The 19,601-nt window shown below is 40.1% G+C and overlaps 1 protein-coding gene across 19 annotated transcripts in view; it reads left to right on the forward strand.

Annotated features, from left to right (window-relative positions):
* Positions 1–1,968: 1,968 nt before the first annotated feature.
* The window catches only part of LOC311616656 (guanylate-binding protein 1-like), an 87,033-nt gene continuing 69,400 nt past the window's right edge, over positions 1,969–19,601 (forward strand). For 6 of the 19 annotated variants that reach the window (XR_014793965.1, XR_014793966.1, XR_014793967.1 and 3 more), the window contains exons 1-6: positions 1,974–2,106; positions 6,019–6,227; positions 9,043–9,170; positions 10,088–10,197; positions 10,938–11,134; positions 11,747–11,989. Coding sequence is in view for 16 of the 19 variants with exons in the window: in XM_084872290.1 (XP_084728416.1) it covers positions 6,038–6,227; positions 9,043–9,170; positions 10,088–10,197; positions 10,938–11,134; positions 11,747–11,989 (868 nt within the window). In the remaining 3 variants the exon portion in view is untranslated. Of the gene's footprint in view, positions 2,107–4,022; positions 4,437–5,532; positions 5,710–6,018; positions 6,228–9,042; positions 9,171–10,087; positions 10,198–10,937; positions 11,135–11,746; positions 11,990–19,601 lie in introns of those variants that run through there. The other 13 variants (XM_084872302.1, XM_084872287.1, XM_084872301.1 and 10 more) reach the window with 9 other exon arrangements.

Genomic DNA, 19,601 nt, shown 5'->3' on the forward strand with positions numbered 1-19,601 from the left:
CTTGTGTGTCATTTTCACTATTTTGATCAAAGTCTCTTGTAAAACATTTCATGGTTCTATCCAGCCTCTTTAACTAATCGAAGGATTAGATAAATGGATTACTAATCTAGCTTATCAAGAATCTTTAAGGGACTTCACCCCAAATAAGGTGACTCTATATTCTTTCCCCCTAATCTGTATATTGTCTCTCCCTGACTAAAGATCCCATTTCCCAGGTTAACTTGGACTTCTCCTCACAGCCCCAGGCAGGCGAAGCAGTGGTTTTAACTTTTTTCTTTCTCTCCTCCCTGAGCACTCACCACACACTCACCAGCAAACTGCAAACCCCTCCCCTCCTTCTGCCTATAACCTCTCCCAGAGCCACCTCTCCCACCAGCCAGAGCCAGTCATTGTGGGAGGAGGACCCAGCTCTCAGAAGAGCCCCTTGGGCTACATGCTGAAGAATTTTAAGGAAGAGTTTGTGGAAGGGGCTGACTATAGTGTTAAGCTTTATTCAGTGGGAAGACTCAGAACACTGTGTGAGTCAGAATGGCCTGCTTTTGGTGTGTACTGGCTCTTTTGATCCCCAGTTGATTCGGGTAACCTGGAATGCCGTTACTGGGGATGAAGGGCACCCTGGCCAGTTCCCATACATAGATCAGTGGCTGACCCTAGTCCAGAATCCCCCATCCTGGTTTAAGAATTGTGCCTTGCAAGCAGGGGCCCAAGTCTTAGTAGTGGAACCTAAGGCCATTTCTAAGAAAATCCAGAAACCCGAACCCCCTGCTCTGCTTCCCACTCCAGAGCCTCCAGTCCTTCCTCCACCAAAGTGCCACGCCAGAGCCAAAAGAGGACACTTCCCTTTCACCACCCCACACCCAGAGCAGCTGAGAGTATGGAAGCTCTGAAGAACTCCCACAAGAGGGAACAGTCTCCTCTGCCATCTTGGCCTTGAGAGAAGTGTTGTGCCGGGGAGATGGGGAAATGGGAGGGCATCCCTTTATGGTTATGTCCTGTTCTCCAGGAGCACCTCTATAATCGGAAGGCATGAAACCCCCAGGTCTCTGAGAAGCCTCGGGCTTTAATTGATCTGCTTGGAACTGTTTTCCCTACCCACCAGCCAACCTGGGAGGATTGTCAGCAACTCCTGGCTATCCTCTTTACCTCTGAGGAACAAGACCAGATGCATTCAGAAGCCCAGAAGGCTGTTCTCAGGTCACTTGAGGAAAACCGGGACCAGATTGAGGAAGCATTCCCCTCCCTTCGCCCCAAGAGGAACCCAATACCAATAGGGGCAAGGGCTTCCTTGGACAATTTTCACCACATTCTCCTAAGGAGCTTAAAAGGAGCGGCCAGAAAACCCACAAATCTATCTAAAGTCAGTGAAATTGTCCAGGGCCGCAGGAGTCACCTGCAGCTTTTCTGGGCCGTTTATGCGAGGCTTATGGAGTCTATACTCCCATTGACCCAGATGCTCTGCGGAACCTGAAAGCGATCAATTGGCCTTGCAACACAGTCAGCCCCAGATATCAGAAATAAACTCTAAAACCTGGAAGGATTTGAAGGAATGAATGGGTCACAGTCAGTAGAAGTAGCCCAGGAGGTCTTTAAACATAGAGACATCCTGAAGGAGAAGCAGGACAAGAGAATGGCAGAGGCAGTGGTAGCTGTACTGCAAGAGACAGGCCATAAGGCTGTGAGCTGTTAGCTGCTGTTGTTATCCTTGGCCTGCTGTCTCTCTCTCAGTGCATCTGCCTCTTGTTGAGCCAGAGAGGATGACCACGTGTTGTTCCATAAAGTGAGACTGGGGCCACGTTCTCTTTTCAGGACTTACTAGTCCACTTGAGCCAAATGTCCTCTGCTGGCCTGTCATGAACTAGGTAAGAAATCCTGTACAGTCCAGGTACTCTCCCATTTGCATAGCTTTCAGAAATTCCTTTTATGGTTGTAGAGTCACTGCTTTTTACTCAGTGCTTTCAGTTTCACATTACTCTAAAGCTTTTATTTCTAATTAAGTACTTTAGGACGTCAGGACAGCCACATCACATCGGAGTTTAAATAAAAGCCCAACCATCCAGTGAGTGGCAGAGAAGTAAGAAATCAACCTACACTGAGGGGGAAAAACAGGTAAGAACTTTATTTTCTCATCAAAGCAGCTTTCTCTCCACCTCTAAAGGAACTGTTCTCTGAGAATGAAGTCCAGGATAAGGCTGGGGCAAGGTGGGAAGGATTTACAAGGGTCAGTTCATTTTTCAAAGAACGATGAGCATGAAGGTAGGTTGCAGTGGAGCCCTTGTGTGACAGACGGTGAGGTGCAGTCCCAGTGCATCCCTAAGTGTCAAAACTGTGCATGGAGGAATTACACAGCAGCAGACATGGGGCTATGTTCAGAGTTTAAAATGCATTACAATTGTTTTCCTTCTTGCCAACATTGTGTTGGCTGCAGACACAGTTAATTTCAGACCATCTTTTGTGGTTACTTTAGGTCTCTGAGTTTGCAAGCCTGCCATGTAAGCCTCCCGTATGCTTGTCTTTCATGGAGTTTGCTCAATTCTGATCTGACTGTAGCTGACACACTGAAAGGGCTACAGATGTGTTATTTTTATGAGAAAGAAGCATAGGATATGAGATGCAGCTTAAACAGCCACCTGACACTGTTAAAAAGAAGAAAGAAAAACCTGAAACTCAGACTGAAAGATGAAGATTCACAAAACACCATACATTTTAGTCATATAGATGAGTTTTGTTTCAAAGTGGATTAATCATTGAAAAGTAACTCAGGTTCTGGTGTCCATATGTGAGGGAGGATGGGGGCTGGATGAAAATGGGGAAGAGATTAAGAAATACAAATTGGCAGTTACAAAACAGTCAGGGGGATGTAAAGCAGAACCTAAGGAATATAGTCAATAATCTATATAATAAAAGGTAAGCAACCACTACAGAGGAATGACAAGAAAGACTAGTCGCTATGATGTGCACTGCCCACCAGGGAGCAGAGGCTCAACGCAGGAGCTGCCCCCTGGTGGTCAGTGTGCTCCCACAGCTGATCAACCTCCTGTAACCCCTCTCCTGGTCAGCTGGCCAACCTCTGCAGCCCATCCCCTCATCCGGACAACCTCCCGGGCTCCTCCCTCTGGCCAGCCATCTCCTTCAGCCCCTTCCCTCATCTGGTCGGCCCTGATCATTCCTGATCAGGACTCGGTGAGATGCCGCAATGAGCCCCAATTGTCAACCAAACCCAAGGACCCCACCTGTGCACCAATTTGAGTACCAAGCTTCTAGTAATGTAATAATTATGGATGCTGACATGTAGATACTAAACCCATAGAAACCCATAGAAGGATTTTTATTTTAACTTTTAAGTTCTTTGTTGATTAAGGTATTACATATGTGTCCTTATCCCTCCATTACCCCCAAATTATGCCCTCACCCAACTGTTGTCTGTGTCCATTGGTTAGGCTTATGTGCATGCATACAAGTGCTTTTGTTGACCTCTCTCCTTTACCCCACACTCCCCTACTTTGAAAGGATCCTTTTAAGGTATACAAATATCTAACCACTACGTAGAACACTGAAACTCCCATAATATTGATTGTGAACTGTAACTGAAAAATAATAATCTTACCTAATAATAGACAAACATGTAAATTGACCATACCTCCTCTACACCAATCAGGAGTGATATGCAAACTAACCACCAAACGACTGCCCCATTCCCAGTCTCTCAGGGCCTCTGGGCAGCGTGGGAAGGCAGGGATGGAGTGGACAGAGGCAGCTACCAGAGCGTAAAGAGGTGGCTCTCTGAACAAAAAGAGGCGGCTCCAGGGCCTGAGCAGATAGGGCCTGAGCTAGGCTGGAAAGGCAGTGCCGGCAGCCAGGGAAAGGAAAGCCCATTCTAGCATGAATCTTCATGTACCGGGCTTCTAGTTTTTTAATAAAATAAAACAAACAATAGCCCAGTTCACTTGATCCAATTTCTTAGGACCAACTTCTTTCTTACGGCTTACATGCAGAATTTGGTCCCACTACTTTACTAAAATGTTTGCTCTTAAAAGAACCTGCATTGCTAAAGCCAACATATTGTTCACCTGACCTCTCTGTGCTCTCAAGCAGTTTTGTTCTTGCTTTCTGAAAACTGCCTCTGAATTCCTTGGCTTGGCATGAACTTTACTCATCACCTACTTGTCTGACAACCCTCTCTTTCTCTCCTTTCAGCTCTTCCTTTCACTCTCCTCCCCAGTTTATTTCCCTCCTATCTTCTTCCTGCTTCTCCTTCTCCTCTACTGAACAGAAAAACAAAAACCTATAAGTGTATGACTGGAAATATATTTTCATAAAACAAACTAGGCCCTTCACAAACAAGAAAAAAGTTAAAGGAGTTCATCACCATCAAACCAGGATTACATGAAATGCTGAAGGGTATTCTTTAAGAAGAGGAAGAAGAAGAAAATGTAAAGGTAAAAATTATGAACAACAAAAAGACATCAAATACATGCCTACCAACAAGTGAATCTAAAAATCAAGTGAATAAAAAATCTGAAGAACAAAATGGTGAATATAATAGAATCAGGGACATAGAAAGGGAGTTAACTAACAATTCTCAGGGGGAAGGGGGTCTGAGGGGTATGGGAAGAGATTGGACAAAAATCTTGCAATTATGGATAAAGACAGTGGCAGTGGTGAGGGCATGAAGTGGGGTGGTGAATTAGGTGGAGGGGAGCTATGGGGAGAGGAGGGAAGGAGGAACACCTGTAATAACCTGAACAATACAGATTTATTTAAAAAAAAAAAAAAAAAAAAAACCTAGGCTCTCCTGATCTTTTAAACCATATTTCAGTCTTTTGTTCCCTTATACCACAAACATGTATCCACAAACATTATTTTTGGCAACATTCAGAATTTGCAGCCTCGCAGTTTTACCCCATCTTGCTTATATCCCCTTGCTTGCACAAGCCCATATCAAGGCTTTGGGCAGGTCCCTAGTCATCTTTTTCATACAGTCATACATTTTTATAAAATTAGCAAATGTAAGTTATATTGGTTCCACTTCCAGAATAGTAGTATAAACAGTTCTGTGAAACCTGGCTTCTGCAAAATAAGCACAACTAGTAGAAAACATACACATTTCAAGCCTGTGAAAAATGCTCTGCCTGCTTTTGAACAGTAGTTAAGAGTGTAGACACTTAGATGAAGGTTGGATTGAACGATTGCAGTGTGGGCATGTGCAGGAGGCAAACAATCCAACTGTCTGTTTTACGTTGATGTTTCTCTCTCTCTGTCTCTCCCCTCTCCCTCCCACCCTTCCTAAAAATCAATATAAAAATATACTCCAATGAGGATTAATAACAACAAAATCTCTGAAAATTTGCCAAAGAGCATACATAAAATGACAAAGCATTTATTCCCAAAAGTCTTTATTCATAGCAGAATTAATTAACAAATAAATATTAAATTTCATACATATGGCCAGGATGCAAAATACTCTCTAATCTTATTCTATTTTATATTTCATGTCTAGCACAAACATTTTTCATATATTTTTATTTATTTTAGAGAGAGGAAGGGAGAAAAAAAGATGGAAACATCAATAATGAGAGCAAAACATTGATTGTCTGCTTCCTATGCTCCCCTTACTGGGGATCAAGCCTGCAACCCAGGCATGTACCCTGACCAGCAATTGAACCCTGACCTCCTCGTTCATGGTCCCACACTCAACCACGGAGCCACTAGGTGGGTTCTAGTCTGAAAATTTTAATGAGAATCTAAAAAGAAAGTTTTCTATGGTAAATTAAAGATTTTGTTCATGAAAGTGGTTAAATGCTGATGTCCTTGTCATACCAATATTTTTTTAATGACCTCCTTCAATTGCACTTCTATAACTTTCTAAAATAATACAAATCTTCCCCTCATCCATGTCACTGTTGACCAGTTCTTCTGGCCATGTTGGGGAATTTTATGACTCTGGATCAAAATACCTGGTGAAAGTTTTTGATCTACTGAGAATGGAAGTTCTAATCCATCCCATTTCCTTGCTTGCAGATAAGGTGACACCCTGGACATGGCCTCAGACAAGCACATGCCAGGCCCGGTGTGCCTCATTGAGAATACTGACACACAACTAGTGGTTAACCCAGAAGCTTTGAAGATCCTGTCTGCCATTGCACAGCCTGTGGTGGTGGTGGCCATTGTGGGTCCCTACCGCACAGGCAAATCCTACCTGATGAACAAGCTGGCTGGGCAGAAAAAAGGTGAGGGGCACCAGCTAAGCTCTGCCAGATCCCTTCTCTCCACCCATACTCCCAGCTTTGAGTATGGTGTTACAGGAAGAGCAAGGTAGAGATGGGGAGAAATATTGAAAGCGAGGTTTTTATCGATAGTTATCCTCTTATCTTTACTATGATCTGAAAGAGTCAATTCACTGTCTCTTCCCACTTTTCTTAATTTTCCTTTGAAAAGCACAATTTGTATTCTTTTCCTGGAAATCTGTTTAATTTTTTAAAGAATCACCGTATCATTTCCAACATCTCTACCATTTTACATATTTCCCAGAAATGCACAGGATTCTAATTTGTCCAAATTCTTGCCAAAACCTGTTATTTAGCTCTGTGTGTGTGGTGTTTTTTGTTGTTGTTTGTTTTTATTGACTTCAGACAGGGTGAGAGATATATAGAAACATTAATAATGAGACAGAAACACTGTCTGCCACCTGAAAGCCCCACACTGGGGATCAATCTCACAACCCAAGCTGAGAATTGAACCATGAACTCCTGGTTCATAGGTCTACACTCAACCACAAGCCACAAGCAAGACTGTATTTATTTTTTTGATAGTGATCATCCTAACGGTATCAAATGCTATCTTTTTGTGGTTTTGATTTGTATTTCCCTGATAGCTAGTGCTATTTATTATCTTCTATGTGATTATTGGTATTTGTATTTTTCTTTAAGGAAATGTCTGTTCAAATGCTTTGCTCACTTTTTCATTGTCTTGTTTGTTTTCTGGGGTTGCATTGCAGGACCTTTTTTAATATATTCTGGATATTAATCGCTTAACTAAGAAGTATTTCCGCCCATTCCATAGGATACCTATGAAACTCTGTTGATAGTATCCTTTGACACACAAAAGTTATAATTTTGAATACAACTTATCTATTTTTCTTTTGTTTTTATGCTTTTTGTGTCATATCCAAGAAATCATTCTAAAGTCGATATTATGAAGTTTTCCCCCTATGTTTTCTTCTATGAAATGTATAGTATTAGCTCTTATTTATATGTTTATGAACTCTTTTGGTTAATTTTGTAGGAGGAAAAAGCTTTCTCTCTTACACCATAAAGTGTGATGCTGGCTGAAGAATTTTCATATATACCTTTTATTATGTTGAGTTAGTTTTTTTTTTACTCCTAATTTGTTAATGGTTCTATAATAAAAAGGTGTTGAATGTTTTTAAGTACTGGATATTTGAATTTCCCTGTTTCTCTGTAGTTTTTTTTATTTTTTATTAATGTACTAGAGGCCCAATGAATGAAATTTGTTTATGACAGGGTGGGGTATCCTTCAGCCCAGCCTACACCCTCTCCAATCTGAGACACCTTGAAGGATGTCCAATCCTACTGGGATCGGGCCTAAATGAGCAGTTGGACATTCCTTTTACAATCCAGGACTGCTGGCTCCCAACTGCTCTCCTGCATCCCTTCCTGGTTGCTACTAACTGCTTCTCCCTGCCAGACTGAGACACTCCCTAACCACTCCCCTGCCAGCCTGATTGATGCCTAAATAGTCTACTGCCAGCCTGTTTGCCCTTACCTTCCCTCTCCTGCAGTCCTGGTCTCCCCCAAACTGCTCTCCTCTGCAGGCCGGAGTCCCTCCTAACTGCCCTTCCCTACAGGCCTGGTTGCCCCCAACTTCCCTACTCTGCCAGCCTGACAACACTAAGTGCCCTCCCCTGCAGGCTTGATGGCCCAAAACTGCCCTCCTTTGCAGGCATGGTCCCTCCCAACTGTCCCTCCCTGCTGGCCATCTTGTGTTCACATAGGAGCAGCCATCCTGTGTGTTCGAGTGATGATCAATCTGCATATTACTGTTTTATTACATAGAATAGAGGCCTGGTGCATGGGTGGGGGCCAGGTGGCGTGCCTTAAAGGGTGTCCTGGATAAGGGTGGGGTTCCCTTGGTTTGTGGGATAGCTTAGGCTAGGGCCCTGTGGCGGTTTGCAGACTGGCCATGCTCCCTAGTGACCCTAGTGGAGGCTTTGTTTCTGGGGTTTATTTATCTTCTGTAACTGAAACTTTGTAGCCTCTGGGGGAGCCAAGTCTTTTGCTTGCTCTGTGGCAGCAGCCATTTCTGTTGAAATTTGTGTATCTTCTATAATTGAAACATTGTAGCCTGAAGCCAAGGCCTGGGCAGGCCACGGTGTGTTGAAAGCTTGGCTTCCTACATCATTGGAGGCCAACCTAGCCTCCTGTTCTTATACCTGCATGGTTTCCACCATTTCTGTTTGAATTTATGTATATTCTATCATTGTAACTTTGTAGCCTTGAGTGGAAGAATAGGCCAGGAAGAGCAGATGGAAAGCTTGGCTTCCTCCATCGCTGGGGAAACCCAAGCCTCCCTCCTGCTCTCTGTGGCCATAGCCATCTTGGTCGGGTTTATTTGCATATTCGCTTCTTATTGGCTGGTGGGCATGGCTTGTGGTCATGACTTCTGTGTATAGTGTAGTGATGGTTAATTTGCATATTACTCTTGTATTAGATAGGATTTTTATTGATTTCAGAGAAGAAAAAAGAGGGAGAAAGAGTTAGAAACATCAGTGATTAAGAGAGAATCATTGATCGGCTCCCTCCTGCACACCCCACACTAAGGATGGAGTAAATAACCAGGGCATGTACTTTCCCCCTAAGTGGAACCATGACATCCTGGTTCTTAGGTCGACACTCAATCTCTGAGACATGCCAGACAATCCACTAGTTATAGTCTCTCCTTACCTTGATTATGTTCACATTTATTTTCATTTTAAGACACATCTGCTATGAAAACTCAACTCCCTCTCTCTCCTATCCCCTGAAGGCTTCTCTATGGGCTCCACAGTTCAGTCTCACACCAAAGGCATCTGGATGTGGTGTGTGCCTCACCCTAAGAAACAAAACTACACCCTAGTTCTGCTTGACACTGAGGGGCTGGGAAATGTAGAGAAGGTAAGCCTTGAAGATTTAGTTTGGACACAATCCCCTCATTTCTGGGTATTGTCTACACTATTTAATATTTTTACTTCTCTTTTTTTAAAATTTTATTATTTTAATTTTTATTCAAATAAGAGCTGGCACTAAACCATATGTGGTTTTTTCATTTCTGTTTACATGCTAAGAGACCAAGTTTTGCAATCAGAAATAATAAAAATATAAGGCAGAAACCTAGAAGAGCATAGTGGTCATTAGATAGTATTATAATTATTAAAAAGAGGCTATAAGTTAAATCAGTTAACACAGAAGCATAAAGGTACTACAAACAAAATCAGCTATGAATTCTGTCCTACAGAAAACTTTAATTAAGGATTAATGTTCAGAAGATCTAAACTGTTGTGGGGATGTAAATGCTGTCATTAACACATTGGCCTTAGCAAATTATTTCACTTCTTTTATCCTCAGCTTTCTGATTTGTAAATGCAATGCAAACTGTTGATATTTGCCTCATAGTACTGTTTTGACTGTTGGATAAGAATGGAAAGTGTTAGATAAATAATAATGATTAGATATAATAGGTATAAGTATTATTACTCTTACATGAGTCAATTTTAGTATAAAAAATAGAGAAAACCAAATTACATTTAAGGCTTTAGAGTGCCCAGCAATCTGAACTATTTCTTTTGCAATTATCTGCCAATGGTCATAAGAGGTCTTAGTGAGAATATGTGTAACCAAAAATACTAATCAGAAGAGTATTCAAAGTCCAAGACCTTTTAACAATCATTTTCTTTTGTATTTGTTTCCCTCTTATAAGTCATCAATCTAAAAAAAAGCCACTGTACTAAATGAGTATACCTTTAATACTGCTGATCTGGAAAGTGCCATGAGAATAAAACATTATCCTGGCCCAAATGTGTTCTGATTTCCAGAATAGCAACAAAAGTGACTCCTGGATCTTTGCCCTGGCAATTCTGCTGAGCAGCACCTTTGTGTACAACAGCATGGGGACCATAAACCAGCAGGCCATGGACCAACTGTAGTATCCTTTTTGTGATCCAGAACAGCATCAAAATCAGAGGGTAGGTGCCAAGAACAAATTCCAGCTTGTAATAATTACAAGAATTTTGCCAAAAGGTTGGTGAAGCTTGGGTGGCTCAAAAATGGCTGTGCCACATATGTAGTTTACCTGTTGGAAACAGCTAAGGCACTTCCCTCAAACCTGAATAGGATTATTGTTAACTGCCAGACAGCTCAGGATATTTTATTGCCTCTTGTTGGTCAAACACCAGAACAGCTGTAGGCTATTCCCCAAACTGGCAATGCTTTTCTACCCATAGATACCACACCCTTCAAGTGTATTATTTCCACCTTGCCTTTGGACAAATTTTGTTAAATAAAAGCTGGGTCATTAGTGAAGGAGTAGTCTCCAGTTCCCTTTAGCTGAAGCTCCTGTGACCTCCAATGCCTTTCAAAAATATCTTTTATCATCTTTGGGCTCCTCTTGAATCTACGAGGAGCCCTTTTCTCCAGAATGCTGAACCCTTTATAAGGCTTGTAAGACAACCCCGGGAGGAAGCCCTGTATTTAAAAGACAGCTCCCAGAATGTGAATCCTGGAGAATCAAGCACAATAAGAGAAAGTATAAAAAATAACTCAAGGGCAGGAAGTATTAACACTTGAGTAAGAAACAAAGCAAAAACAAAGGTTTGGAATATGTGGGAATAATATTGCATGAGAGGCACTGTTCATTTACACCATTTTCCTTAGTTTGCTACTCAGCTATGTGACAGAGCTGACAGATAAAATAAGGGCAAAATCTTCACCTGATGCCAATGAGGATGAGGACTCAGCTGACTTTGTGAGCTTCTTTCCGGATTTTTTGTGGACACCGAGGGATTTTCCCCTAGAATTGGAAGCAGATGGGCAACCCATCTCAGCAGACGAGTTCCTGCAGAATTCACTCCAACTCAAGCAAGGTAAAGGGGACTTAGAACTGATTATTGGGAACCACAAGCCATGAGAAACCATCATCTTTTATTTTTCTACTTAGTGTTCTTACATGTATAGTTTTCTACTTCTCAGCTGCTGAATTATAATAATTAATTTTGAATTATCTTCTCCCCTGTTCTAAGAAAAGTTACTTTTTCCTTCACCTTTCCCTATACTGTGATCATTTTGATTTTTATCTCCCTACTTAGGGCTTGTGATGCTGTAATTAGCCAAAGAATATGGAATGGAATGGGCATTTATTTAAAGAAAATAGATTAAAGCATAACGATGTGCTAGGCCAGGGATTGGCAAACTATAGCCCACAGGCAAATGATGGCCAATGCAGCCCGACAGCAATCATACAAATAGGTTTTACTGCATGAATACTATTAGATGGTCCATGGCTGCTTTCATGCTATATAGCAGAATTGAATTCTTAGTAAATACATGACCTGCAAAGTCTAATATATATATATATATATATATATATATATATATATATATATATATATATATATATATATATAATCATTTGGACATTTACAGGAAAATTTTCCAAGCCCCTATATTATACAAAGCCCTTTTTTATCTTTCCACAGGTACCAGTCTTAAAGATGAAAAGTTTAACCTGCCCCGACTCTGTATCCAAAAGTTCTTCCCAAAGAAGAAATGCTTTATCTTTGATCAGCCCACTCATCAGAAGAAGCTAGGCCAACTTGAGACAATGCATGATGATGAGCTGGACCCCGAATTCGTGCAACAAGCTGCTGACTTCTGTTCCTACATCTTTACCAATTCCAAGGTCAAAACTCTTTCAGGAAACATCCAGGTCAATGGACCCCGTGAGTCCTCTTCCCAGTCATTACTCTCACTGTTAAGGCTAAAGGATGGTGGAATAGCATCCGCCTAGTTTCAGACTTAAAAAATGCAAATATACTACTATTACTGTGGTACATTCTGAATGACACATTTCTAATAGATTTTATTAGACAGATTTTGTGGGTGAGAATTGATAGAAAAAGACAAATAAAAAAGATCTATTGCTTAAAATTGCCCTAATAACCTGGACCTGTACTATTCCATATAATAGCTACTAGACAAGTATAGTAGCTTCATATAACTAAACTTACATGTAGAATAATTAGAATTAAAGAAAATTAAGAATTCTGATTAGATGTCTAGGGGCTGCATTATTGGTCAGCACAAATAGCACAGGACCATCATCACAGAAAGTTCTTTTGGACAGTGTTCTTCCAGAATGATTAAAATGGAGGACTCCTCCCTCTCCCGAAGCAGAAAGAGAGAGCAACTGAGGGTCTTGTGCTGTGAGTGTTTATTGGCAAGCTGGGAGACAGCGAACACCAGAAGAAACTGCTGGGGGGCTGCTGACAGAGGTGCCCCTCACAGGGAAGCACCCACGCAGGCTGTGTCCCTGCCCGGAGCTACCTACCGGCTTGGACGGGGAAACCTCGCCATCTTGAGAGGAAGATAGGATCGTGTCAGAGGCCTGAATATCCACAGCCGCAGCGACCACCAAGCATCTGTGACCCCCAGAACGCGGATCCCAAGCGGCGCGAACACTTGCCCTCACAGGATTGCCCCACTGCTCAGCGAAAAGGTCAGATTTCGCGGGGAGAGGGTTGAGAGCGCTCGCGGCGAAAACAAAAAGCCTGTGCGCACAGAGCGCGCTCCCGGAAGCTGGAGGACAGGGGTGGTGATTACAAGTAGAAGCCCCCGCTGTTGGGCGGTTGTCACCCTTGAAAGTGGACGGGGCTCCTAACAGGGGAGATATCTAAAGAGCAACACATTTGGATCCGGCTCGGAGGGATATCGGAGAGTTGCGGGAGATTGCAGTTGCTCAGACCTGCCCCCTCCCCCCCTCCATAGTTCCAGCTTCAGAGAGGACGGAAAAAAAAAAAAAGCTGGAGAGGCTTTAGAGTCTGGGAAGTCAACCTAGAAACACTGCCCCCAGAGGCTAAGTCACAAATTGACTCTAGTGTAATAAAAACAAAGCAAAACCTGCCTAAAAATCAGGACTGGATCATAACAATAGAGGAAGCGAATGACCTTCATTACTGCTAATTTTAATTAAATTTTTAAAATTTTATTATTATTTTTTTTTAATTTTTAAATTTTTGTTTTTTACTTTTGTTTTCATTATTTGCAACGTTTACTCAAGAAACTATTTTTTTTCTTTTTCCTCACTTGATTTTATCTTGATAATTATTACATTGTATATGTAATCAACATTATTACTACTACTAATTTACCTTTTTCATCTTATTTTCTTTTGTTTATTTTTATTATTTTTATTCCATTTGATTATATATATATATATATATATATATTTTTTTTTTTTTTAATTTCAGGATTACTGTTCTACAGTCTTTATCTATCCTTCTTTCTCCAACGCTTTATTCTATCTCAACCCTACCTTTATGCCCTCACCCTCTTTCCAATCTTTTCCTTTGATACCCTGTTTATCTTAACCCTTTCCTGCTCTAGATTTCCCCCATTCCATCTGTCTACCCCCTCCTAAAATTTCACCCTACTTGTATATATCTAATTTCCAACTACCTGCTCCAAACCCATTCACACCTCCCTCGCAGTTGTCCTAAAAACAAAAAAAAAACAAAAAAAAAACAGTCTTACTCTCTAACTCTGAAGTTGTATGTTGAATGTTAACTTTACTGAAGTTGTATGCTTTTCTTTTATAAGATTGATTTGCCTATGCTTTTTGTTTGATTGCATGTTTTTGTTAGCTGGGTTCTAGTCACCCTTATTGGTGGTTATTAATATCGCAAACACATTTCGATTCAGTGCCTTGTGTGTTGTACCTGGTTGTGTTGTATTTTGTGCCTTTAAATCAAAGCAGGAGAGAGAGAACTACACAACCAGACATCATAGATCATGGGGAGACCAAAAAACAGCCCGCATATGAAAGAAAAGCAGGCTTCACCAGAAAAGGAAGTAAACGATATAGAGGCAAGCAACCTACCAGAGCAAGAATTCAGAGTAACAATCTTAAGATGGCTAAAAAGAATGGAAGACAAATTTGACAATTTGAGTAAGACCCAAGAGGAAATGAAAAAAACCCAAGAGGAAATGAAGATGACTCAAGATGAAATGAAAAATGACATCGCTACTATGAAGAACTCAATAGATAGCATCAAGAGCAGACTAGAAGAAGCAGAGGATCGCATCAGTGAGCTAGAAGACAAGATGGAAAAAAATACCCAATTAGAGCAGCTTCTAGAAAAAAAAATTAAAAAGCAGGAGGAGAGCCTACGGGAGCTTTGGGACAATGCAAAACAAAACAATATTCGAATAATAGGGGTTCCGGAAGGAAAGAAAACCGAGGTAGACATGGAAAATGTATTTCAAGAAATAATGACAGAAAATTTTCCTGAGATAGAGAAGAAAAAACCCACACAAATCCAAGATGCTCGCAGAGTCCCAAGCAAAATGGATCCCAGAAGACCGACGCCAAGACATATTATAATTAAATTGGCAAACACCAATGACAAAGTTAGAATCTTAAAAGCAGCCAGAGAGAGACAGAAAGTTACATATAAAGGAACCCCCATCAGACTAACAACTGATTTCTCAACAGAAACTTATCAGGCCAGAAGGGAATGGGATGAAATATACAAAGTCATGCAAAGAAAGGGTCTGAATCCAAGAATACTGTACCCAGCAAGACTATCAATCAAAATTGAAGGGGAAATCAGGAGCTTCACAGACAAAAAAAGACTAAAGGAATTTATCTCCACCAAACCAGCAATGCAAGAAATGCTCAAAGGTCTACTGTAAAAATAAATAAATAGGAAGCGAAGAAGGAACACAGGGGTATAGAATAAAAATGGCATCAAATGAGTACCTATCATTAATAACATTAAATGTAAATGGTTTAAATGCTCCAATCAAAAGACATAGGGTAACAGATTGGATAAGAAAACAAGACCCATACATCTGCTGTCTACAAGAAACCCACCTCAGAAAAAGAGATGCACACAGACTGAGGGTGAAGGGATGGAAAAAGGTTTTCCAGGCAAATGGAAATGAAAAGAAAGCTGGGGTAGCAATACTTATATCTGACAAATTAGATCTCAGAGTGAAGGACATAACAAGAGACAATGAAGGCCACTTCATAATACTAAAGGGAGCAATCAAACAAGAAGAAATAACCCTGGTAAATATATATGCACCCAATACGGGAGCACCCAAATACATAAAAAAACTGCTGGAGGACATTAAGGGAGAGATTAACAGCAATACAATCATAGTAGGAGATTTTAATACCCCACTGTCACCCTTTGACAAATCATCCAAACAAAAAATCAGCAAAGAAATATCAATCCTAAATGACTCACTAGACCAGATGGAATTAATTGACATCTTCAGAACATTCCACCCCAAAGCCACAGAATATACATTCTTCTCAAATGCACATGGGACATTCTCAAAGATAGACCACATTTTGGGACATAGGCAAAGTCTCTTCAAATTCAAGAAGATAGAAATCATATCAAGCATCTTCTCAGACCATAATGGCATAAAACTGGAAATTAACTACAATAAAAATAATCCAAAGAAATCAAACACATGGAGACTAAACAGCATGCTATTAAACAAGGACTGGGTTACCAGAGAAATCAAGGAAGAAATTAAAAACATCCTGGAAAAAAATGACAATGAAAACACAACAATCCAAAATCTATGGGACACAGCAAAAGCAGTTTTGAGAGGGAAGTTCATATCCTTACAAGCCTATTGCAAAAAACTAGAAAAAAGTGTAACAAATGATCTAACTCTACAACTCAAAGAGTTAGAAAAAGAGCAACAAGAAAAGCCCAGTGTAAGTAGAAGGAAGGAAATAACAAAAATCAGAGCACAGATAAACGACATAGAGACCAAAGAAACAATACATAAGATCAACAAAACCAAGAGCTGGTTCTTTGAAAGGATAAACAAGATAGATGGACCTCTAGCCAGACTAACCAAGAAACAAAGAGAGAGGACCCAAATAAACAAAATCAGAAATGAAAGAGGTGAAATAACAACAGACCCCACCGAAATACAACGGATTGTTACAAAATACTATGAACAACTCTACTCCAACAAACTGAACAACCTGGAGGAAATGGACATATTCCTAGAAAAATATAATCTTCCAAAACTCAATCAGGAAGAATCTAAAAATCTCAATAAACCAGTGACTTGGGAAGAAATTGAAACAGTCATCAAAAAGCTTCCAGCAAACAAAAGCCCAGGGCCAGATGGCTTCACATGAGAGTTTTACCAAACATTCAAGGAAGAACTAAAAACTATCCTCCTCAGACTATTCCAAAAAATCCAAGAGGAAGGAACACTTCCAAATTCCTTCTATGAAGCCAGCATCACCCTAATCCCAAAACCAGATAAAGACAACTCAATGAAAGAGAATTACAGACCAATATCCCTCATGAACATAGATGCTAAAATCCTCAACAAAATTCTAGCAAATCGACTCCAGAAGAGCATCACAAAGATCATACACCACGACCAAGTAGGATTTATTCCAGGAATGCAAGGATGGTACAATATCCGCAAATCAATAAACGTGATACATCACATAAACAAATTGAAAGATAAAAATCATATAGTCATATCAATTGATGCAGAAAAAGCATTCGATAAAATCCAACACCCTTTTCTGATAAAAACTCTTAACAAGGTGGGAGTACAAGGATCATACCTCATCATAATAAAAGCTATATATGATAAACCCACAGCCAACATTATACTCAATGGGCAAAAACTAAAACCATTCCCTCTAAGAACAGGAACAAGACAGGGATGCCCACTCTCGCCACTCCTGTTTGACATAGTACTGGAAGTACTAGCCATTGCAATTAGACAAGAGGAGGAAATAAAAGGCATCCAAATTGGAAAAGAAGAAGTAAAGTTATCCTTATTTGCCGATGACATGATATTGTACATAAAAAACCCAAAAGACTCCATTAAAAAACTAATTGACTTAATAAATGAATTTGGTAATGTAGCAGGATACAAAATTAATGCCAAGAAATCCATGGCTTTTCTATACACCAACAGAGAAACTGCAGAAACAGAGACTAAAAAAGCAATTCCATTTACCATCGCACCAAAAAAATTAAGATACCTAGGAATAACTTTAACTAAGGAAGTAAAGGACCTATATGGGGAAAACTACACGACACTGAAAAAAGAGATAGAGGAAGATGTAAGGAGATGGAAGAACATACCATGTTCATGGATTGGTAGGATCAACATCATCAAAATGTCCATACTTCCTAAAGCAATCTATAGGTTCAATGCACTCCCCATTAAAATACCAACGACATATTTCACCGACCTAGAAAGAACTCTCCAAAAGTTCATTTGGAACAATAAAAGACCCCGAATAGCCACAGCAATCCTGAGAAAGAAGAGTAAAGTAGGAGGGATCTCAATACCAGACTTCAAACTATATTACAAAGCCACTGTTCTCAAAACAGCCTGGTACTGGCACAAGAACAGACATATAGATCAATGGAATCGAATTGAGAACCCAGATATCAACCCAAATCACTATGCTCAACTAATATTTGACAAAGGAGGCACGAATATACAATGGAGTCAAGACAGTTTCTTCAATAAATGGTGTTGGGAAAATTGGACAGACACATGCAAAAGAATGAAACTAGATCACCAACTTACACCATTCACAAAAATAAACTCAAAATGGATACAGGACTTAAACATCAGACGGGAAACCATAAAAATACTAGAAGCATCCACAGGCAGCAAAATCTCAGACGTATGCCAAAAGAACTTCTTCACTGATACTACCCCTAGGGCAATGGAAGCTAAAGAGAAAATAAACAAATGGGACTACATCAAAATAAAAAGCTTTTTTACAGCAAAAGAAACCATCAACAAAACAACAAGAAAGCCCACAGTGTGGGAGAACATATTTGCAAATGATACCACTGATAAAGGTTTAATCTCCAACATCTACAAACAGCTTATACAACTAAATAAAAGGAAGATAAATAATCCAATTAAAAAATGGGCAATGGACCTAAATAGAACATTTTCAAAAGAAGACAGAAGGAAGGCCAAAAGGCACATGAAAACATGCTCAAAGTCACTAATTGTCCGAGAGATGCAAATCAAAACAACAATGCGGTACCATCTCACACCTGTCAGAATGGCCAACATCAACAAATCAACAAACGACAAGTGTTGGCGAGGTTGCGGAGAAAAAGGAACCCTCGTGCACTGCTGGTGGGAATGTAGACTGGTGCAACCACTGTGGAGAACAGTGTGGAGTTTCCTCAAAAAACTGAAAATGGAACTCCCATTTGACCCAGTAATCCCACTTCTAGGAATATATCCCAAGAAACTAGAAACACCAATCAGAAAGGATATATGCACCCCTATGTTCATAGCAGCACAATCTACAATAGCCAGAATTTGGAAACAGCCTAAGTGTCCGTCAGCAGATGATTGGATCCAAAAACTTTGGTACATCTACACAATGGAATACTATGCGGCCATAAAAAATAAGGAATTCTCATCATTTGCAGCAAACTGGATGGAACTGGAGAACATCATGCTGAGTGAAATAAGCCAATCAATGAAAGAGAAACACCACATGACCTCACTCATTTGTGGATAACAAAGAGCATTATAAACTGATGAACCAAAAGATAGATATAGAGACAGTAAATCAACAAGTAGACTGTCAAATTACAGCGGGGAGGGGAGGAAGATCTGGGGGAGATAATAGATCAACCGAAGGACTTTTATACATGCATATAAGTATAACCAATGGACACAAAACTCTGGGGAGGGAGGGGATGTGTGGGAGGGAGGGTGGGGGGCAAAAAAAAAAAAAAAATCAATAAAATATATTAAAAAAAAAAAAAAAAACAAGAAAAAGTGAAAACTTAAAAAAAAAAAAAAAAGTTTTGTAAACTTGGTAAAGTAGAATAAAAGCACTGAATGCGAAAAAATAAATAAATAAATAAATAAATAAATAAAATAAAATAAAATGGAGGACTCCTTTTTAAATTTATTTTTAGTTGTTTAATCTTCAGCCAAGGAAGTTTTCCCATGAATTTAAGAGAGAGAAACATCAATGTGAGAGAGAAACACTAATCAGTTACCTCCTGCATGCGCCCCAACTGGGATTGAACCTAGGTGTGTGCCCTGACCAAGAATCACATCCACAACTTTTTGGTGCATGTAATGATGCTCCAACCAACTGAGCCACCTGGCCAGGGCAGAGGAGTTCTTTTTAATTGTTTCACAAATATTCATTTTATAAATACTTATCACTGACCAGAACTGATGATAGAGACATGAATGAGAGGTACATTTCCTGTCGTAAAGATGCTTTCGGGTAAAACACATGCCCTCAATGAACACAGGTCTATGGTGCCAAGA

The sequence above is a fragment of the Pipistrellus hanaki genome (genome assembly GCF_964339955.1).
Source record: "Pipistrellus hanaki genome assembly, chromosome: 2".
NCBI classification, from domain to species: domain Eukaryota; kingdom Metazoa; phylum Chordata; class Mammalia; order Chiroptera; family Vespertilionidae; genus Pipistrellus; species Pipistrellus hanaki.